The sequence below is a fragment of the Pongo abelii genome, chromosome 1 (assembly GCF_028885655.2).
Source record: "Pongo abelii isolate AG06213 chromosome 1, NHGRI_mPonAbe1-v2.0_pri, whole genome shotgun sequence".
NCBI lineage: Eukaryota > Metazoa > Chordata > Mammalia > Primates > Hominidae > Pongo > Pongo abelii.
In genome coordinates this window covers 125,090,483-125,114,854 of record NC_071985.2, presented here as the reverse complement: position 1 = coordinate 125,114,854, position 24,372 = coordinate 125,090,483, and the positions used below count along the sequence as shown (strand labels likewise).

At 36.3% G+C, this 24,372-nt stretch overlaps 1 protein-coding gene across 3 annotated transcripts in view; it reads right to left on the bottom strand.

Moving 5' to 3' along the window:
- Positions 1–24,372, bottom strand: part of VAV3 (vav guanine nucleotide exchange factor 3) — a 398,937-nt gene that overhangs the window by 7,972 nt on the left and 366,593 nt on the right. For 2 of the 3 annotated variants that reach the window (XM_054530500.2, XM_054530501.2), the window contains 4 exons: positions 21,718–21,834; positions 21,068–21,155; positions 14,871–15,000; positions 12,127–12,252 (listed from right to left, as the gene is read on the bottom strand). In XM_054530500.2, coding sequence (XP_054386475.1) covers positions 12,127–12,252; positions 14,871–15,000; positions 21,068–21,155; positions 21,718–21,834 — 461 coding nt within the window. The remainder of the gene's footprint in view (positions 1–12,126; positions 12,253–14,870; positions 15,001–21,067; positions 21,156–21,717; positions 21,835–24,372) is intronic. The other variant, XM_024235630.2, reaches the window with a different exon arrangement.

Genomic DNA, 24,372 nt, shown 5'->3' with positions numbered 1-24,372 from the left:
CTTAAATCTTATCTAAAATATTATAATTCCATCCAAACAGTAGTTAGCCCTCACAGTTAGGCTTTGGCCCCGCTGCTGTCTTCACTTAAACTAATGTTTTTCCCTGATGAATGCAGGAGATTCTTCGATATGGTTTGGCTTCTCACCTGAATTGCAGTCTATGGCTTCAAATGTTTTCATGACACTGCTACGAAGACTAGCTTTTATGTCTGATTTAATGTGTCTGAAACTAAATTCCTCATCTTCTTCCCTGTAATCTAGCTCAAACTCCCATGTTTCCCCCATGCAAGAACTCTCCTGTTCTCTCTGTGAACTAGCCTTGCAAAGTTAGTGCATCGTTCAGCCCTCCTTGTCCCCTTTCTAAGTAAAGTGCTTTCTTCCTCTGCAATATGAAGTTAATCTTTCAGTAATTCTCAGCTGCACCATCCCAATTCAGGTATCTATATCATTCCTACCCTCAGAAAACTGCCAGCCAAATGGTCTTCTTGCTTCTGGCTTTCTTTCTCTTCTGTTCTAAATACTGCCTCACAGCAACTCACCTTTCACGTAGAGTCCATCATGCTATTTGCTAAATTATGAAATCCAAACCCTTGGCCTGAATTCCATGACGGTTCATAATCTGGCCACTCTTGTCTCTCTAATGAAATCTGCATACATTTCCACATGTGTTCGCTTTACCCAGACCAGCTTCCTACTACCTCCTGAAGCCCTCAGCTGCATTTCCAGCTCCAAATATCTGCTCATTCTGGAATGCTGCTCCTTCCTTGGCCTCTGCTGACCTTAACTTCCCTGTCTCAAAAGTCCAGCCCAGACCCCTCCCAGGAGCCTTCCCTGACAATCCAAACAACACTCTGGTCCCTTCTTTGACCTTTCCTAGCCCTCTGGTAGGCATTTGCATCATGGCACTTCATGGCTCTGATATTTAATTACTGTACGTTCTGTGTTGTAACCCCAATTAGATGGCGATTCTGGAGGGCAGGGGCCAGTTCTTATATTGCTTCTGCTTCCTCCACAGGATCAGGTCCAGTACTAAGCAACTGAAGCTGCTGAGTGGACAAGTATCTCGGTAGAGTATTTAATTCTGCAAGTTCCTTATGTCTCCTCCTTCCATTCCTTTAGCTCATCTTCTGCTCACTTAAACTGCTCCATAAGACTTCCAACAAAGGCCAGCAAAACACAAAGGAAAGAAAGCGAAACATATTTGGGTTCTATTCCGCAGGCTTCCTGAGCGCCACCATCTATCATTGATATTCCTACAATAATTATTTTTTTTTTCTGAGATGCTGGACACCTATTAAATACTGTATGTCTCACGGCATTAACCATACTCTATGCCTGAGGAATCTTCTTAGGAGTAAAAGGTTAATCAGTTTCTCCTGCCACCCAGTGTATAGCTCTCAGCCACACATTTTAAGGATTGGTAGGGATGCTTTCTACTTTTCTACACACTGTAGCGTGACTTATTGTCGCCACTCTTCCTATATATCAATGGTAAATGCCTTTGGGTCCTTAATTCCTTTGAGCTGGAAAAACAGCATTTGAATGCCTGGCACCTACTGAGACAAGAGTAAAAGATAACATGTTTCTCCAGGAGAGTATGGATTTAAACCCAGATGTAAGCAATATCAGAATAAGGTATTTGATAAAAATATTTTTAGAACGATTTAACCTGTAAAATATATTTCCATCCATACTGATAATATATCCACGTGTTTCTATATGTACAGATGCATGGTTTCATCATCAAACTCCTCCCACCACACCAAGAAACTTCTAAAGTAAAAATTATTGGTAGGTGCATGTCCTGGAATAGAATTAAAAAGAGCCCAGTGACATTTAAATGGGAACGTTGAGGTGGTTATCATCTCCTGGACTCTTCATTCACTGCCTAACATTATAGATAAATTACCTGCATCATGTTATTCTGGAAGCTTCTTGAAAGAGAACTCTTTTATGCATATTAGCATCCACTTAGATAATATTACACCGATACTGCGACCTTTTTCAATAGGTAATCATTTGCAAACTGGATGCTTCGTTTCAGGGCCTAACTTTCCCCCTTTTACAAACACTTTCAACTCCATATTAGCATACACAAGGAAGGACACCTTGCTTAGAGAGACCATCACACTTAGGTAGGTATCTGGTTATTTTGCATGTGTATGACACCTGGCTCTCAATTGAGCTAACACTCATGGGGCATTATTAGCAAATGACTCAGTGGCTCACAATTTAGTGACTTAATGTTTCCAGTTAGGAACTATTAAGAGCACAGTCAAATATTATTTATCAAGTTTTCCAAGTTAAGCAAAACCTGAAGTACTAACATTACCTAATATAAATAGAAGTTATCTGTTAAATAAATAAACTTGGAATAGAAGTTATCAGCATAGCCATAATAACTGACTGGCAAATCATTAGGGGTTATAATTCAGTTCTGAGACCTGACTGAGAAGATAACACCGCAAAACACAGAAGAATGCCAATTAAAAAGAAAATGAACACAGTGTTTATGGCAGGATAAAAAAGTACTAGTGACTGGATATTTGATGCCTACACTTTTGTTGCCAAGGCTAAGGATTGCTTTAAAGTATTATGTTCTGCCTTGATCGTGCTATTAATGTTCATGAGCAGGTGAAAATTTACTCAGTTTTCAGTAATATTTGAAATTTTTACACATTGGAAACCAACCTAATCGACACTCTTCCTTCAGGTACTAGTTATCAAATCCTAAGTATTTTTGAACTAACAATTATCCTTTACATGTATCAGAGAACATTACCCTAAGTTACTTGCTAAGTATTCTCTGGGATAGACATTCCTTAACACTCAGTTTTTAGTTGTAACAAGCACATGTGTTCTCACTCACTTAGGTAACAAAAAGTTGTTAGTAAGAATATGAGAAGATTGGGCCAATGGTACTGTCAACACTGATCACTTGCGTTTGCTGCCTAGCAGTGGCCCTAGATGTTTTGCTGAAGAACTGTACTCCTAAGTGGGATGCTTTGATGAGCAGTCTAGGAGGTTCTTTTTGCCAAGATTGTCTACAGATGGCCTAACACCAGAGAACATGCTGAGAATTTAATGAATGCTTAATTTAAATTTGTGATCCTTACCCTGGTTTTATTTTAGAACTCAGGCATATCGTTTTAGATGCCCTGCAAAATTCATAGACAGAGTATCAACTATCTGCTCCCCAATCTCTCCCAAACAAAATGACCTAAAACCCTATTGTTTAGTGCTTATTGTATATTTTATATATTGTCACTGAAAAAAAACTAGGAATAATTTAGATTAATTTCATTTAATTGAATGCTGACATCTGGTAAGTAGACAAATTTCTGTTAACCCAAAATCCAAAGCTGTAACAAGGAAAACTAATGTCTAAGATTACTGTAAAAAAATAAACTACTACTTAGTATTCAATGCTACAGAGTATAAACATATAAAGCCATTAACAAGAAAACAAAGTAAGTATAAGGTCTTTCTTATTGCTATGGAAAACTGCCTAGGGATTTCAGATTATTTATATGCATATGGTTTATCAAGATGTTAATTCTAAATCTATATTTAAAAAATATTTGGCACACATTTATTATATTGCTAATGTGCCAAAGACTGCTAAGATATCATAGGAGATATAATGAATAGGTACAGGCTCTGACATCACAGGAGCTTAGAAATTAGTGAAGAGATAGACACAGACAGAAATTATGTAGAGATATGGAAATGATTCATTTTGGATTGAGAATGCTATGATTAGACTTTAGGCTCTATTGGAGCCCTCAACACAAAACAAAACCTTCCAAACTCCCAGTTGCTCAGGGCAAAAACCTTAGAATTATTCTTAGGTCTTCTATTACTATTATACATCACATCTGATGTGTCATAACATCCTTTTGGATCACCCTCAAAATATAAATATAGTCACCTATATGGCTATGTGCTGTTCCAGGCCACTATCATCTCTTACCTTGATTGCTGTATGGGCCTAACTGGTCTTCCTGTGCCTACCTTGTCATCTCTTTTTCATGTTTTTTTTTTATAATACAGAAACTAGAATAATCCTATTAAAACTTTAAAGACAGACCATGTTTCTCCTTTGCCTACATCCCTCCAGTGGTTTCCTGTTTCTTCAAGGGTAAAAGCTAAAGTCCTTTAGGGCCTTAAGTGATCTGGCCTCACTTACCCCTTGAACCTCATCTCCAGCTACTCTTCCTTTTGGTCCTTCTGCTCTGGCCACATTGCCTAGTCAGACATACCCCTCCCTTAGCACTGACTGACAGTTCTCTCTTTCACCTCCTTGAGTCTTGATTCAAATGCAACCTTCACAATGAAACCTGCTGTGAGGTCCTATAAAATAGTCATGGATCCACACCACTAGTGCCATGTGATGGTGACAGAAACAGAGCTTATTGTGGGAACAACACACAATCAGAGAAGTAGGTAGAGTGCATGCAATCTCCCAAACTCCCATTGTCCTACTGCTGAGGTGAGGCACAAATGCTTTACACACACTGTGGTTACAGTTTCAGCATCCTGCTCTATGTATTGACAGCATATTTATGCAAGCTTATAATAATAGAAGCTCCCTGGTCACACAAGTGGCCTGTTAGAAAGAAGTGCTTCTAGAGCCAGTGGCTGGTGTCAGCCTGCTCTACCATTGAACTAACTCAGAAGTGATGAATCAGCTTTCTGCTATGCTATCAAAAAGAGGGAAAATGAGACTATAGTTTTGTTTTTCATCACCCAACCAGCCCAGTTAAAAATTGTAAGCCATCCCTCAGCACTCATGAGTACCACTCCCTTGGTATGGTTTTTTTTTTTCCCCCAGAGCACTCAGTAATGTCTTACATAATACACTTGATTATTTTTCTAAATCCATTAGCTACCTTCCCTACTAGCAAGTGGAATCTCCATTAGAGTAGGGAATTTTATCCATGCTATTCACTGCTGTATTTTAACAGCGCTTGCCCTGAAGTAGGCTCTCAATTAAGATCTGTTGAATGAATGCATTAATGAATAATGAATGAATGAATGTGGGGAACTATGGAGGAGGTTAATGGTGAGGATGCAACAACTAAACAATAAATGAGGAAAGAAGTGCTTGTATTCGATTGAAATATGTAGAACTGTACCCTTTGAGGAGGAAGGAGAAAGGGAAGGGTGGAAATTAACTGTGGAAGAATGAGTTTTGAATAAAGAAAAATCTGAGCCAATCAGTCAGGCAATATTGAAATTTTTGTGCCCGGTCTGACAAATTGGAGTGCATCTATCAGAGGGTGGTGAAGATGGTGAGAAATTGACAACCATTTACATGATGAGGAATTGATTAATTATTTTGAAAAAGAAAAGGAAGGAATGAAGAGGTAGGAAGGAAGCATGGGGAAGGGGAAAGAACATACCAGATGAAAAGTTATCATGAGAGGGAGAGTATATAGTATATTTATTTTGAATATACAATGCATTATTTTTATAGTATATTCGGGGTTATCTTGGTAGGAAGAATATATATTTATTTTGAACTAATCATAGTAAATAGCTATAGTACATCAAATTTCTAGATCAATAAAAGAAAAAAACTTAATTTGTTCAGAAAATAGGGTGTTTTGTGTGGTATTGAACATAAAGTCCCTTGAGTGTTCAAGCAAAGCCTGATGATGACTTTTCAGGAGTGTTATAGAACATTTAAAAAAACCTGTATCAGGGCTAATGGGGATGGTAAGTTTGAAGTGCCTAGATACAAGAAGAGTTTCTCTGGCATTCCTACCTATTGTTTAGATGTTAAGCTGTATTGTATATAACACTTGAGACGTGTGTATGATATAGTATTTAATGCAAGCAGAGGCTCAACAAATGTTGAATGCACGAAGCAATGAATGAAAGTATAACTTAATGAAAGGAAACCCTAGCCGAATATGTAGTCAGCTTATTAATGTTATTAAGAGCAAGAGAGCTGCAGAGTTAAAACCTGCTACCTTATGCAGATTTGGGATTCAGCAGGGGAAGTCAAATATCAGTCATATATCAGGAAAAAAGAGATATCAGCATTGATCCTCATAACTAGGAGCCTGGTTAAATTTTTAGGAAGAAAAAATGGGAATTTCTCCCAATTTAGATGAATTTCTGTTTGTTTTTCAAGCAAGAGACTAGTAAAACCAAATTCTTGGATCAGGGCTGTTATATGAAAGCACTATGGTGAATTAACTGCATTGAGACCAGTTATGTATGTATGTTTGTATGTATGTATGTATCTATGTATGTAGTTATTTTTGATATTGAGTCTCCCTCTGTTGCCCAGGCTGGAGTGCAGTGGCACCATCTTGGCTCACTGCAACCTCCGCCTCCTGGGTTCAAGCAATTCTTCTGCCTCAGCCTCCCGAGTAGCTGGGATTACAGATGCATGCCACCACACCAGGCTAATTTTTTGTATTCTTACTAAAGACGCGGTTTCACCATGTTGGCCAGGCAGGTTTCAAACTCCTAACCTCAAATGATCCACCTGCTTCAGCCTCTCAAAGTGCTGTGGATTTACAGGCATGAGCCACTGTGCCTGGCCGAGACCAGTTTTCAACTTAGAACATGAGGTTATATGAGACACTATAAAAGTATTAATGAACAGTATAAAAGATGAGAAATTCTAAGATCATAAGTACTGCTCTGAGCCTTGAAACATTTAAAAGATAGCACTGAATGAGGTTATCTGAATCTGAATCTGTAGAATTTACACCTGTAAGCCATATTCTGAAGGGATCCTGGATACTGGTTGCTAACTTTTAAAGCCATCAGGCTCAGAATAAAAATGCCTTAGAGTAGCTGGTAAAGATCCTGAAGTAACTAAATAAAAAAGGGAAGCCCAGCATCACTTACTAATGAAGATGTGCAATTGCAGTTGATCAGTTGCCCAAGAACTGTAAATTATGTGGACACCATAGACATACGAAGAAAGAAGAATATAAAAATGTCAGCAATATGTTATAACTAACTTAGTCCGTAGAATAGTGTGTATACTGGAAGAGCGGAGCCAAGCCCCAGGAAACAGAAGTAGGAAACCAAAGTATCAGGGAAAAGGAGAAGGACTTTATAAATATACTTAAAATTGTCAAATGAGGCTAATGTAACACTTCACACTGGGTACCAGTATTGGAAGTGGTAGCAGGAGCAGCAGTAGTAATAGCAGGAGCAAAACACATAGCACTTCCCACATGTGAGATGCTATTCTCAGTATTTCACACCTACTAACTCTTTTAAGCCTCCTAACATGAGCATTAAACACTATGAGACAGTGTTGCATGATGAAATAAACTGGGGAAAACTCTAGATAAACTGTCACTTTCCTAGAAGGGAATATATCATACTAGCAGCATTTCTTATATATCTGTTTGACAAAAGAAATCTTTTCATGGTACTTCTCACAGGGCTAGAGATTCCTGGAATACTCCATTGGAGATATTGATCTGATATATGTAAAAGGGGTTTGAAAAGTAAGAGTGTCCTGCTAATCATCAAATTATTGAATTTCAGAATTCTTAGGTTATCTTATTCCATATAAAATATTTAATACAATGTTTCAGACAAATGGTCATTCAAGTATTGTTTAGGAGCCTGCACTGGCTAGAAGTGCAGGCTCTCAGAAAGATAAGGTATTTCACCGTGGAAAGGCAATACAATTCATTGAAAACACTTTTTTTTTTGTATTAAAGTAGTGTTTTTCTTGTATAAATCCCATTCACTGACTGCCTGACTGCTGTAATAATGTAAAGTCCTCTTATAACTCCAAGTTACAAAATGACAAAAAGAAAAATTAGAATAAGGATGGAAAATTTTAGAGAAAAGTTTAAAATTAATACAGTGGAACTGCAGCGGGTCGAATGGTGGCCCTTCAAAAAGATATGCCCACCCAGAACCTGTGAACCTGTGAATGTGACTTTATTTGAAACAGGGGTCTTTGCAGATGTCATTCAGTTAAGGATCTCAAAATGAGATCAAGCTGTATTTGGGTGGGCCCTAAATCCAATGACAGGTGTCCATAAGAGAAAAGAAGGGACAATGATACACACAGAAGGTGACGTGAAGACCAGCAGAGACTGGAGCAGTGCATCTATAAACCAAGCCATGCCAAAGATTGCCAGTAGAAACTGGGAAAGGAGCATGGGAGGGATTCTCCCTCAGAGCCTCCAGGAAGAATTAGCCCTGCTAACACTTTGGTTTTCAACTTCTGGCCTCCAGAAGGGTGAGAGAGTAAACTTCTGTTGTTTTAAGCCACTTGGTTCGTGATAATTTTATAGCAGTACTAGGAAACCAATATAACGAGATTAAAACAAATATTTAAATTACCAGAATAAAATTAGATCATGTCAAACCCAATTGCAAAATGACCGAGGAAAAGATGACACAAAAACTGAGGATACAATAAAATCAGAAAATAAAGGCAGGTGAATATGGGAATGCTGAATTAAAAGGGCAAGGGAGAAACTAAGTTAAGTGGACGGTTAGGAACCTGTACGAAGGAGATAATAAATATTGTCTCCATTCTATTGTAATATAACTAATAAACAGTAGTTAAGGAATTATTAGGATGTTTAAGGAATTATCAGGAATAAGAATGCTACTTTATGTTCTACTGAGTTAAATAAATATGACACAAATTATCCAAGTTTCTGTTTCTACCCAAAATACTGACTAAAAATGAAGGATAAGCATGTTGTTGGATGGTGAATAGAATAATGGGGACAGTGGGTGGCAGGAAAGAGACCACACCCAGGGAGAGACAGCCTAGGCTCTGTTCTGACTTCTACTTCTTCCCGCAAGGTCAACCTTATGGCTCCAATGACAAAAGTCGCCTTCGTCAATCTTTGAAGAATTACTACACTATTTGTCACCACACTGAAAGGAACATGCTGATCTACATTTTGTTTTGAAACTCACCCATATTCCCATGCTTTTCCAGTTTCAACTTAGCACTCTAATATCTGCTGTGTCTCCTGTGAACCTTAGATTCTGACTTCTCTTATTTAGCCCCTTCTGAGGCTATTTCATGCAAGGCATGTGCAAAAGTACAATTGAGAATGACAAGCAAAGGGTCCTGGCTCCTAGGGCTCCAGCAAACAATGCACCAGAAGAAATTAAGCCTATATACAAATGCCTATAATTCTCACATCACTATATTCTATGTGAACTATGAAATGGAGTACTAATGATTCATAAAATTCTACCTTCAATCCAGACCACTCTCCTCAGTGCCAGCTGCATCCTGAAACACTGAATATCCGCAGGTACCTAAACATTGTGCAAAACTGAATATATTCCCTTTTCTCTTAAATCTGTTCTATTTCTTCTGTTTCCTGGTTTGTCAATGGTTTTATCACTTGCCAGTTGTCCAAAGCAAATACTTATGTACCATACTTGTACTAATTTGATTTCAAATCCTTTATCCAATCAACTCAACCTCTAAGATATACGCAAACCTGCCACTGTCCTTCTCTACTGTCACTATGCAACTCATGTCCAAAGCATGCTTATCCCTCTCATGGACATCTGCAATAGCCTCCTAACTCATCTTCCCTCTGTGCATGCCTCCCTCCAGGCCACTCCTCAGGAGCAGTCAGTGATCTTTTAAGACAATGTAAATTAGTTCATGCCATTTTCTGTCTGTAAAACTTCAATACTTTCCTACTGCAAATATCAGAATCCACTTACTATACTCCCAACACATTGGTCCTTTTTCAGTTCCTTAAACATATGAAGTTCTCTACTACTTATGAACCTTCACACAAGTGACCTCTTTGCTATGCAGGTTCCCTATTGGCCACCACCCCACACCCTGTCAGCTCTTGTAGATCCTTTAAGTTTAGCCTGTCACTTCTTCAAAAAGCCCTTCTCTGACCCTGAAGGCTAAATGGCCCTGCTCCCATTTCCTTGCACTTATGCTTCAGCTTCATAAGGATTATCAAAATTTGTGATTATTGAAGGTGCTTGTTTTTGTCCATTCTTGTTCACCAGATTGTCAGTCTTATTCACTATTATAATTCCAGTATCTAGCACAAGGCCTAGCACATGCTAAGTATTGAAAATATTTTCAGGATAAAGGGATGAATGAATGAATGAATGAAGCAAATCCAATGAGGTCACAGGTAAGGAACAGATGGCTTCAAATATGATCTGTTCAGTACATGCTAGTGTTCCACATGTCCTGAAATCAATGGACCAGACCCTTCTATGTCTGAAGCAGGCAAAAGAAGGACACTGTCACTACCTCCCAATTCTTCAGATATAGCCAGCAAACGAGATCATCTCCACAACTGAAAACTTCTATTCTGAAATATTTCAGACTTAAAGTAGCAAGGAGAGCAAAAGGAATTCCCACATATTTTTCATTCAGACTCCCCAAATGTTAACATTTTATGATGTTTGCTTTATCAATCTATGTATTTTTCCTGAGCCACTTGAGAATAAATTGCAGACATAATGCCCCTTATTGCTAAATACTCAGCACACGTTCCTGAAAAACAAAGGTATTCTCTTCTCTTGTATAACCACAGTACAATTATCAAAAGCAGAAAATTGCATTGATGCGGTACTATTTTTTAGTTAAGAGAATTTATTCAAAATTTGCCAATTGTATCACATCTTTTATAGCAACATATATACACACATATTTTATAACATATACAAAATATATGTTACTATACACACACACACATATATATATACATACACGTGTGTGTGTGTGTGTGTGTGTGTATCTTCCCAACCCCTGTTCTAGGATTCAATCCAAGACCACATGTTATATGTAGTTGTCACATCTCTTGATCTTCTTTAATCTGAAACAGTTCCTCAGACTTTTTCTTTAATGACACTGAAAGTTTTAGAGTATAGACCAATTATTTTGCAGAATGTCTTTTAGTTTGGGATTGTCTGATGTTTCCTTATGATTAGATTCCACTTATGCTTTTTGGGGACAATAATACCACCAAAGTGTTGGTGTGTCCTACTTGGAGCATTATATTACGAGGTACATGACATTTATTTGTCCCATTATTAGTGATGTTAACTTCAATCACTTGGTTATTACTATTACCCTTTTGTAATTAATAAGTTCTTACAGAAGATACTTGGATATTATATAAATATAGTGATAGCCATTTAAAAAAATTACCCAACTCTACTCTGTGGCCCAACTAATTCTCTACAAATAAAAACTTGGCAAAAATATTTAAGGTCTGCCTATGGGTCACAAAATAGCTAAACATACAACTTTTCCTAATGCACCAATCTGTTAACATTACCTTACCTGCTTCTCTCATGCAAACAAAGGAAAAAACCTAAGATGCTATTTTTAAAAGAACATTATAAAATCTCTAATTTCATTCCTCATTCATCAGATGAGAAAGCTAAGGCCCAGACAGGCTAAGTGACTCGCCTAAGGTCAGAAAGCTACTCTGGTAGACCTCAAAATAATTAAGTGTTCATTGTAGAGCAAGAAAGGCAAAAGTCAATTTAATGCCCTTCAAATATACAAGCCCTACAGGTAAACCTAAAGCAATCTAAGACAGGTTTGAGATGACCATTTTGGAAAATAATGGGATTTTTACAAAGATGCATAGAACATCTTTCATGGAGTCACTGAAGTTTCTAGAGGAAGCCCAAGAGCTCCCTGCTATGCCTGAGTTCTCTCTTTGTTCTTTTTCTCTCTTTTCTTCTCACTTAGAAATGCTCTTAAGTCATTCCAAAGACAAAGATAAAATCCCATCACTCTGGGAGACAGGCTGAGAGACAGCCTACAGTGGGCTCCTAACTTTAAAATGTTATGCTCCTTGCCCAATACTTTGGACACTTGCTTAATTCTAATGAATATCTTTTTAAATGTTACTTTGAATTTGCATAAGATAGTCCTGTCATAATCTTATCACATTGTACATACTTGAAAAAATAATTGGTAAACATTCTAAGAACATTCTAACCTAGAGTAGCCCAAAAGTAAGTGGCCACTACAGTGCCCTGGGGCTTTCTTTTCCAAGGTGACTAGATTATTTGAAAATAATAACAATAATAAACAGCAGGTTTCAGGAGTTGAAGTTCTATTCTCAACCTCTACTCAGAACACAGAATGGTTTCAAGCTTTACCTTGCCTGCTCTGTATCCTCCAAGGACTTTTAGAAGTAATGGAGATGCCATTTCTGTCCAACCCAGTATCCCAAGGTAATAATGCTTGGCAAATGTTATTTTTAGATGATAGCAGCATACCTAAAGCTATGAACCAAAGGTAAGCAATATGAAGACATCTTGCACAATCTTTCTACACAAACATGCAGCATTTCCTCCTTACCACTTCCTGGGATGTATAAAATGCATAAAAATAGAAGCAGTCTTTCTTAAAGGGTGAGCTTTTATCAAGACTTGGTATAAAAATAAGCAAGGTATATTTAAAAAATCATAAAGGCAAAGATGTACATTGCTATGAGTCATAATTCGTAAATGTATTCAAGCCTGAGAAATATAGGAAAGTGCTGTGTTAGAATAAGAGTCAGAAGTAGCAGCAGTAGTAGAGGAAGTAGAAGTTGTAGAGTCAGCAGTAACTTTTACTGTTTACCGTGTAAGAGCACTATGCTAAGTGCTTTATATAGAACACCTCATTTAGTCCTCAGAACCATCTTAGTCTTCCTCTAACTTTATACAAAGTTAGTATAAAGTAAATAAAACACTGGAATGGTATCACAAATTTGATCTAAGATTGTAATCCTTCTTTGCAGTAACGAATGACTAATCTTGGAGTGTTAACCACTGTGCAATCATTACCAACCTACTCCCCTTCTCTCCTTTTGAGTCGCTTTATGAGGGAGATCTTCCCTGACCACTCTATATAAAAATATAAAACTCCTCCAAGCCAGACTTGCCTGAGTTTCCCCATTAAAATGTAAACTCCATAAAGGTAGGAACTTTGTCTTCTTAATTGCTATATCCCAGAACCAGAACAGTGCCTTGCGTGTGTTAGGTGTTTAATATATATCTGTTTAACGAATGAATGAATAATTGATGAACAAAACCAAACAATAACAAATATAAAATTTTAAATGAATTGTTTGCTTTCCCTTCACAATTACAAAAAAAAGTTTTAGTGGCTTGACTCAAGTTGTCAGAATCTCTTAAAAAGACTGGGTAGGGAAGTTTGAACTCATGAGTTTATTTGTTGAAAAATTTATCTGGGGCTGGCATGGATATTCAAAGACACTCTACTGGCTATGCTTTTTTTTTAAAGAAAAAGTCCTGTAATTCCCTTCTTAGTTGTCAAACAAGTTGAGCATTAAATACTTCATTAAACATGAGACAGAATTTTAAGTTAGGCAGCTTCATTCATTGCCGGGCGACATTCTCTGAGTACCTCCACATACTAAACACTAAGGAATTGGCTGGGAGTGAATCACAGACTGAAATATGAGGATTAGTGACCTTCCTACCTAATACGGGACATCTGTTCTCCCTGTCTGCCCACTTCTCCCTCCTAGGCTCTCTAGAGCTAAGTGAACAACTCAAACAGGATTTTTCATCTAACTGACCTCCCTGGCAACTTTTATTATCTCTTGCTGCTGGGAAGGCAAAGAAACAGAGCTTTGAAAATTACATGTTTCGTGCTGGGGGAAATGTCATAGCTTCAACAGAGTTTTAAGATATTGGTAGGAAAATTGTTTTTTTAAAGAAAACTTCCATTTTTGAATGAGCAAAAATTATGCCTATTTGAGAATCTAAAATAATCAGGTAATCTTGGGCTAAAAAATAAGATAAAATCTAATAGATGTTTAAAGTTTTAACATAAAGTTCGCTCTACTTTCATTGCACGAGCTTAGGCATACATCATTGATCACTGTGAGGAGAACATATATTAAGTTACTTAAATAAAAAACATGTCAGTTGATGTGACAGATCGTTTGTTTACTTGAATTGAAATGTATAAAACTTCACTGATGTTGTTGAAACCCGGAGCATTACCTGTTCCCCTTTCAGTTTCTGCTTTTAGGGAAAAATATAAAGTTATATTAAACTGATGCAAATTCTGTTTTCAAATACCTCTAGATATCCCAGTTTTGCTTAGGCTAAAGATTCTAAGAGTAATGAAATTGTATTCACTTCTTCCCCAAAACACTTATTTAAAAAAAATAAAATGATATCAAATTAAGAAAATAAAATCACACCTTCTTGATGACATTTTTCAATTTTTTTTGTTACATGCTATATCTATCTCCAGGAAGATTATGTAACATTAAACGATGAGAAAAAAGGTTTTCAACTTAGACTCACAGTCCAACCATAACATGCTTTTGTTTGCATGCTAATCTTTTGTGATTAGTTGTGGCACACGGCTCATTCTGAAAGAAAGTGGCTAATGTACGGTTTTAGAAATACTAGCATCCAAAAAAACACATTAGTAATGTCAAAATTCTTAAAGTAGTCATTGAAATAGACCATAAGCAGATTTGAGATACTAGGCTAACTGGAGAGCTGTGTACCAGCCCTGCTTAAATACTGTTACTGAAACAGAATTATGACCTCACACATTACATGTAAGTTAAAAAGAGTTTAGTTAATATAAATGTCAATGAAAAGTATAAAATGTAAATATTAGCATATCTTTTAAGTTTCTGATGATTTTTGAACATAAACATAATTTTTAATTTGCCATAAAGATCTATTATTAGACATGTTCACAAGCCTGTTGGTCCATCTGACTCTGCTTAACTCCAGAAAAGAAGTCCTTGCTCATGCATTAGCACATCCATTGGTTATATTTTAAAATTTGGAATGAAGATGTTTAATGTTATTGTGCCTCTAATTTTTAAGTGACAGCAAATTGTATTCTCAATTACAATACTCACAGCTGTTGCCTGCTCTATTACCCCTCTGTCCAGCTGAATGTTCTGGCTCCTTGTATGGAAACTGCAGAGTTGTATCTAAGGTTCTGAACCCTTCCTTGAGAGAATGATGCTTGTAGTACTCCACAAGTTCCTTTGGAAAAAAGAATCAAACATATTTTTGATAAGGATACTTTTGTTCTCAAACACATGAACTGCTGAGCACGTAGATACAATACAAGGATGACCAATTTAATGCCAAATTTTCCATAGGTATATGGAAGATTAAGCAAATGATAATCTCTCCCTGCTGTCTGGATGTACATGACACCTACCTAATAGCTGTCCTTGTTACTCAGGCCATTAATAATATGAGTTACCCCCTATTGTTATTCACAGATGGAGAACATCCTGTCTTCAGTCAGATGTAGCAAATGAAAAGAAACAATACTAAACCTCAGTTTCAGAGTAGTAATTATTGTTCTTATTTATGAAATACTTGCCTTTCTAAACCAAAATAAAAGGAACAGCTGCTTGCTGAATATATAGCAATTTCTAGTTTCCTGCACTTATTTTCTTTCAAAATGGCAGAAAAACAAACTCACACTTTTTCGTGGTAAACAAAAGTTGATAAAGCACAAATGGTACTTGACATAGTTTTAAGTTTCTGATGAAGTATAGTACCTGTCATAGCTCTGCATATCTGCTACTCACAGAGGTCAATGTAATTCTTTCCAATTTTCTCTTATAAATAATTTGTCTTAAATATATCTAAACCTAATATAATAACCACATGCCATCCTTCAGACTATGGTTTCAGAAAATTTCACAGGTTGGTTTCATAGATTCTGCAGAAATCTGAATCTCTCTACTGTAAACTGAAACTGAATAATAATTCACAATAAAAATGTATCTTATCATCAAATGAGTATTGTAGATATAAAATTTCTTATAAATATCTGAAATGAAAATAAAAGAAAAATCACTTTTAACTTAATTATTCAATGTTTCTATTGGAGCACCTTTTTAAAAATAAAAAATAAAAAATAAAAAAACAGAAAAAACCCCATTCGTTTCTTCTAAAAATCCCACTGCCATCACCTTAATATCTCTGTTCAGTGGTTATGCTCAAAGTTCCCCAGACAAATCAATGAGTCCAAAAATCAGTTGAAAGAAGAAAAAGAGAATCATCAATGATTTATTATTTATGAGAAAACTTGAGTATGTTGTGGAATGCACTGTACCAGGAGCTTCAGGGGTCACAGAGATTATAAAGATAAGCCTCCTGCCCTTGAGGAGTTCTCATCCTGGAAGGGAAAGTTCAAAGGCAGGAGAGAGAACTTGGTTTTGTGTATCCAATGGGAAGGGTGATGGAAAGTTTTGTAATACAAGTAGCTTGGCTTAAACTGAAGAACTAGTAAAATTCCAATAGCCAGGAACCAGGGAAAGATCATTTTAGGTAGAGCAGGCAGGCTGGAAACAGACATAAAAGTGATAAACAAAGACCACCTTTCATAAGCTAAAAGCAGCATAGTTTGGCTAAAGCATTGGATAAGGCAAATGGCAATTTTTCAATCTCACCTATAAAATGGGGCTAATAAACCATTTCACAGATGATAACAAATAATACATAAAGTATCTAATACATGTGAAAAATCATAACAGCTACCCCATTATCCCATGTGCCAGGCCCTTTACATGGCTTCTTATAACCTTCACTCAAGAACATTATGAAATGGGCCTTATTCCCATTGAAGCTCAAATCTCAGTGAGGTGAGTGAACTTATGCAAAGTCACATAGCTAGCGTCTTTATCCAAAGTTTGTGCTCTTAACTGTATCATACTATTAGCAAATAGTGCCTAGCAAATATAAATACAAAAACAAGAGCCGGGCATGGTGGTTCATGCCTGTAATCCCAGCACTTTGAGAGGCTGAGGCAGGTGGATCACCCGAGGTCAGGAGTTCGAGACCAACCTGGCCAACATGGTGAAACCCTGTCTCTACCAAAAATACAAAAAAGTTAGCCAGGTGTGGTGGCAGGTGCCTGTGATCCCAGCTGCTTGGGAGGCTGAGGCAGGAGAATCACTTGAACCCAGGAGGTGGAGGTTGCAGTGAGCCGAGACTTTGCCACTGTACTCCAACCTGGGCAACAAGAACAAAACTCTGTCTCAAAATAAAACAAAACACCAAAAAACACACACACAAAAAACAGGGAGGCAAAAGTGAAGTAGTTTTTGCTCTGTGTTCATGATGTACTAGGAACTTTGTTTTCTTAGACTTAAAATGTTAGGGTCTTCCAAATATTATATCTATAACTTGAAACATATGTATTTCTTCCTTTCTTCCTTGGGCCCAGATAATGTGGGTCCTTGTTGAAGCAAGAAATTTGTAATCAGACCGACCTTTAAAAACAAAGAGAAAAAGAAACAAAAGATCATGTAGAAGTTTGTATCTTCAAAATGGTTTCAATGATCAGAATATGCATTTGTATTTTGGTGAATTTTAACATGTTTTGCACAGACAGGGTATAGAATTAAATTCTACTTAGTGACCAATATTGCTATTCATTTTTTTAAATATAAAGCAAAATTCTGTGAGGTCTCTGGAAGAAATACACACACACACACACACACACAGACAGACACACACATATACATAATGTCACTAATACAAACGATACCGAAGAGTTTTCCCCTAGTCTTATTACTTAAATTGAGTAAAATGTGTTATTTTCTTTAGTAAATGTGAAAACAAACTTGAAAGGAATTATAAGCCACAGCTTTGAACTTCAACATAATTTTGTTATAGGTAATATGAATTTTATGATTTTTGCTATGAATTACAATTTATGTGAATTTGGCTAGAAACCATAGAATTATCATACTGAAAAAGGATTTGGTGATTAATACTCACCCACCCCCAAATTTTATGGAAGAAAAAATGAGTTTTCCAAGGCCTAGGGTCATGCGGCTTACTTAGTAAGCTGCAAAACACTCTTTATCACTTCACTAAGCATGGAAGATATTTTAGTTCCATTTTTACAGTCTTATGAGGGTAAATCTTCCTACGTGTTTCTAACTGGGTAGAACTAAATAGCGTCACCATGGATCTTTTCCAATTTGCCTTTATGCTTTCCGTATTTTAGTCTAATCCACCCCTGCTTTAACAGTCATTGACCTTCAGGTACAACAAGTAAATAAGAAGACTGGAAACAAAAGAAATCGCTAAGCTTTCCTTATCTCACACTGACACAGCAGTGTCAACAATTCAAGTCTCTTAAAAATAATGAGTGAGAGCCAGTCATTTCAATTACCAAGGAAACAGGCAATGGAGATGGTTTATAAACAGCATTTGGACATGGACTGTCTGGCATACATGAAAATTAGAACAAAATTAATGCCTTGTAATCTGGATACAGAAATTCATTTAGGATTTGAATTTAATGACTAAGAAAAACAAAGATTCTGATTAACCAAGCTATTGAAACTCAAGGGAAAAATGTTAGGTCATAACCACCTAAGGCCAATCTTCTCATTGAGAAACCAGTTAATTTAAAAGAAGCTCTGGAGTTTGCTTATGTCTTACATCCTTTCCAGATTTAAATTTAATTCCAGGCCCTATTGTGTTTCACAGATAGAAGAGTATACTAATACCAATAATAAGAGGATACTGAACTATTCTTAAGAAACAACTCAAATCCACAGATCACTCCTTACTTATAATAGACAAGTGTGTTATTTGACTCCAACATGATGAAAGGTAACTCCTTGAAGTTTGTATGATCTTGATTTTGAGAAACCTTCACACCAATTAATCATCTTCTACCTCCTTCCAGAAGTTCAGGTTGCTAAAACATGAGCCATTCCTTCTGACCAAGTATCCATGTGGCATTTCCCAGCCTAGGTTCCAAGGACTGCTCTATGGTGAGGTTCTTGGTGTAGATGTATTTACTGATTCTTAAGCTTCTTTTTAGAATGGTTAGGTCCTTTTGAGTTCTCCAGAAAGTGATTTCACGTAGTAAGGACTCAATATAAATTTGCTCAACAAATGAACAGAAACAAAAAGGAGGGGTAGCTTCAGATTAGTTCAGCTGCCTCTTCAGCGATTTTTATAGTTATTTGCTAAACTTGATAAAAGCGCTTTTCTGATATTGAGTTTTTTTTCCAGCTCCTTGTTTTTCTTTTCACAATTACATCCTTTGCTAATGTTTGTTAGTTTCATTTTGCTTTGCTAAAATTCTTAGTCCCTTCCCTTTAACACACTGTGATACGTGCTTCCTTACAAAAGATGCCCAGATATGGAGAAAAAAACACATATGCACGTGTCTCTAATAGTGGCATTGCTGAGATTTTATACATAACATATAAGAAAAGCTTACTTTAGTCCTGTGACAAGTACTTTTAGTTATTTTTCCAGAGAATATCATTGTAGAAACTTTTAAGGCACTCTGGCACAATTTTTTTTTAATGCTAGGTCTCTATTGCTTTCACTATAATCACAGCTTTTACATGCAGATAGGAACTCATGCATCTATGTCTACTAATCCAGGTCACTGTGGTATTACTGGCTTTTCACATCTAACCTTGGCTTCTGAAGAACTTCCTTGAGCTGAACCCAGGTGACACAAAGCTAAATTGATTGGCCCTTTTCAGTGACTATTCTTTCATCTTCTTTGCTTGTCTCCTCTGATGGGTGTTACTTTTGCTACTTTCAAAGTCTGCAAGGCTGGCAGTTATCTTTGGCCCTGCAGCAGTTTTTTAAGTCCCATAGCAACTATAACACTGTGGAGCAGCCTCATTACCATCCAAGGAAGTTCTGCAGGTGAAAGCTCAAGCTGGTATGTCTTGCAGAGATGTGGAGAGCCCCTGTGCGTGCTTTTATCATGTCTCAGCTGTGTCTGTCATTCATTATTTGTGCATCCACTTGCCACCTCCCTCCAAGTTTTCATTTTATGAAGAACCTCCTCTGGTCCAATTCTCTCTGTGCTCAGCCTGCTTGTTTCAACAGAATGTAAGTTACTTCCAGCAGGGAGGATGCCTGGATCTTGGTTACAAATTTGACAGAGTTTACATTTTCCAGGACGACCTTGCTGCCCATCCTTAGCTTTTGAACTGGGAATGATCTTTACATCCATAGAGATTTTCTTATTTTTCTTTCAACTCAAGATGCTTCAATTTCTTTAAAACACTGACACCTGCCTTGAAGCAGTTCTACATTTTTGGATAAGGCATTCAAGCTGGCCTATTTTGTAAGGCTCCCTTACACTCAGTTTAACTTTAATGTTAACATCTGCAAAGTGCTTTGAGATGTTTTCTGGAAGGATGCAGTATGTATCATTTGATTGATGGTTCAATCAATGAGTGGTCCTTCCCAATGTTACTCAAGGTACTTAGCAGTACAAATGCATCTTATGTCCTATATCCAAACTCTTCATTATCTCAAGAAACTACCAAACTTGAGAAACATACTTGAGACCACTTAAGGAAATGTGAATTTAAAGCTTACTGTTAGCAACGCATACATGATGACATATACACATTGTTCAAATGTCATACACAAAATATTCTTATATGCTAACAAAAGTATGAATAAGTTCTATTTTTTTTAAACTGTGGGAATAGTCCTTATTCATCTGATGTGATTTGACAATATACTATTTCCATTTAAATATACAATTCCTATGAAATATCAACTGTTAAGTGGCAAAAATGTTACCTTGTTAATGCATAATTATCCAAGGTAATGAATGAGAACCATGGCAGAGTGCACTTAAAATAGCAGAAAATACAAAAATCTTTTCAATTTGACTTTATATTGCATTTTATAAAAAATGAACCTAAATGTTAGACATATTTTACTAATTACAACTTTTTGTGTTATAATTTAAAATACTGTCCTCTGCCTGAATCAGGACATAGAGGCAAAGGAAGAAAAAAAGAGGAAAGAAAGGTATATTGAAAATCTGCTGTATCATTTAAACACAAACCAAAACTCTATCTAAACCTGCAAACAATTTACAACGAAGATTATGATTCGAGCAATATAAAACTTAGAGATTTATAAATTAGAATTTTCAGGATTTTGTTGCAAAATTAGAATATGATTATCTTTAAATAACTTTTCAGTGAGCAAAATTTCCAAGAAACTATAGAATTAAAATGACCTTTCTAACAAAAGAAAAATAAGGATCCCAGATTGAAAAGAAATAATCAATGCTTACCATTAAACTTTTAAATTTTCTATTTTCTGCAATGTGAAAAAAGCCATCTCTTGTTAAAATCTTGATGTGCTTTGCTTCATTATTGTACCTGTGGGCAACGAATAACTTATGAATATAAATGTGTTTTTAATCAGTATAAATCAATAATTACCAGAGGGCATGCCCCAATAACATTATAGGAATTAATTCTGCAGACAAAAATATATACCTATGCCAATACACTGGTGACAGCTAATTAACAAAATATATTTACTGGATTGGTTGAGGATACAACCAATATTTGAAGTGAGAAGGGAGGTTGGATTTGACTATTCATTATGCACAATTTATTAAGTTCAGTTTGAGAATACAGAAAAATAAGACAAAAATCTAGAAATTTATACTGTTAGTATTTACTAGAAATATACACACATCAAACCACCAAAACACAATATTATGAAAGAAATCTAATATGCCAATTAGCAGCCTATAACACTTTTCACTGTTTTTCAAAGATATATTTTCAAGTATTAATGAACTGTCTGGATAGATGCATTATTTCTTCTTCAATTAGAACTTTGGTTTTCAACTTCAGTGTTATACATGTCAGATGGTCTATGCAATTATGAAAACAGGAAATCTATTTCTGTAAAAGTACTTGTCCTACTTACTTAATGCTAATTGCATATTCTCCTGACTCTTTGGTCCTGTGCCTCACAAGGTAAGTACTATTTACCCTATTAATAAGTTCAGTCTCTGCTTGCAATCTTTCCATTGCTCCAGCATACCTGTAAAAAACAATGACACAGAAAATTTGGATAATATACCTGGAAGAGAACATAGGCTAAAAGTAAGTATCTCTCAATATTTAATTTAGTGGCAGATCTGAGCTGTTGGTAATTCTATACTAATTACATTGTTTAAGAAAAATAAATCAGAAAAAGGTCCTTTAATACGTCCAAACACAAATGCTCTACAAAACTAACAACAGCAAAATGAACAGTGCCCAATACCCACTAAGCACCTAGTAAATAAATGGGACAAAGAGGAGTCAGTGGCTATTGGGTAAAAAGACAGTTGTGGGGAGCTTAGGGACAGGAAGGAAAAAGACTTGTAGGGAGAGACTGCCCTGTATAAGATACACAGACACATTTATTTTAGCTTTTCTATATATACTATGAAATGAAATCTCCTTTAAGTATCTTTTTAAAGAAAATTCTAGTAATGTTATTTTAAATAGTTTTTTGTTATGAGATTAATTCATATAGTCCACAATTTTGATCAATTTTCTTAAGCAATTAGTAATAATGAGTAAAATTTACTTTTAAAAGGTAGATATTTTTCTTTTTCTCTTTTTTTTTTTTTTTGCATAGAAAGAACATTTCTCATTCTCTTTATTTGCTAAATACAGGCAAGCCCAAAGCAATGCAGTCTATTTAACATGCTAGTAACTTTTTTTTTTTTGAGACAGAGCTTCTCTCTATTGCCCAGGCTGGAGTGCATGGCACCATCCCAGCTGCCTGCAACCTGCGCCTCCTGGGTTCAAGGGAGGCCTGTGCCTCAGCCTCCCAAGTAGTTGATACCACCGGTGTGGTTGATATTTTTCAAAACCGGAATTCAATCTCCCTAGACTTTGCTGGCTTTAAACATACAGAAACTCCATAATAACTGTAATAATAAAAGGCCAAAATTCAATCTTAAAATAATCTTTAATGACCCCTCAAATCATATATAGGTGTAAAATCTCCTGGCAAGATACATCAGAGATTTTAGTCAATAGAACTTAAAAGAAAAATTCTGTTTAGATTGGTTCTCTTTCAAAGCTAGCCAATAATTAATGTACCCGAAAATCCTCTGGTTCACACATAGACCCATGCAACTCTGTATAAACATCCACCTGTAACGCAAACTTAATATTCATTTAAAACGCACATGGCAGGCATTCAGCAAAAGTTTGTTGATGGAGGACATGTTAGGTTTCCATCTAGTATAAAAGAGGAACTAAAGGCATTTTATGCAGATGGTACCTTGCGTTAAAAGAAAAGTTATAACAACTCATGAACTACTAGGACCTAGTATAATCTGACTCATGCCTACCTCTCTTCAACCTCATCTCTTACATCTGCCTTCATCACTAGTCTCCAGCCTTTCTTTCAGATCCAGGAGTTTCTCAAGCTCCTTTTGAGCTTAGAGTCTTCTCACAGACTGCACTCTTGTCTGGAAATACTCACACTCTATCAACACAATATTCCTTCTCATTGTTAAGGTTTAGAGGGGTCTTCTCTGACCATACCATCTAAAGAATGTTGTCCTGCATCTTGTACTACCTACTCCATTATTCTCATTACAGTATTCCTATTTTCATGGCACTTATCACAATTAGTATTTAGTGTACGCATTTTTATCAAAGCTATGCATTAATATAGTTTTAAAAGTCCATTCACATTATAATAATGAAAAAGCAGCAGTATTCCATCAGATCAGCATTCTACTCCAAGTCCCATTTCAAACACTGTACCTATTTTTTATTTTTACTTGTGTATTTCTAAATAATTATATGACAATTTCTTATCAATTTTAAACATAAGGAAGGAAAACCATCTTCTTCCTGCCACCTGTGCTCACTCCTTTATAGTGCTGTTCCTCACTCTTGTCTTTCTGTAACCTCTACAAAGCCGAGCTGTCATCTGCCCTAGTTTTGGCATGGTGTTCATTCAAAGAATATCTGCCCTCCAAAATAAAATTGCTTATGTTTTTGTTTGTTCAAGTTCTCTGTCTCTATCACAGATTCTTTCCAAATATACCTCCCAAAAATATATTTTTCAACACCATTGCTATGGTTTGAATGTCCCCTTAAAACCCATGTTGAAATTTAAGTATTGTTATAACAGTATTGAAAGGTAGAATCCTTAAAAAGTGATTAGGTCACGGGGGCTCTGCCCTCATGAGTGGATTAATGACCTTATCATAGGAGTGGTTAGCTATCTTTGGAGTAGGTTCCTGATAAAAAGAATGAGTTCATCCACTACTCTCTCTCTGTCTCTTACACTGCTTCCTCGCTTTGTGATATCTCCTGCCATGTTATTATGCAATGAGAAGGCCCTCACCAGATGCAGCCCCTCGATTTTGGACTGCCAAACTTTTAGAACCATGAGACAAATAAATATATCTTCTTTATAAGTTAACCAGTCTCTGTGGTATTCTATTATACAGGTTGAGCATCTCTAATCTTAAAATCTGAAATTCAGAAACCTCCAAAATCTGAAACTTTCTGAGAGTCAGCATGTTTCCACAAGTGAAAAATGCAGATTATAGTCAAAATGCAG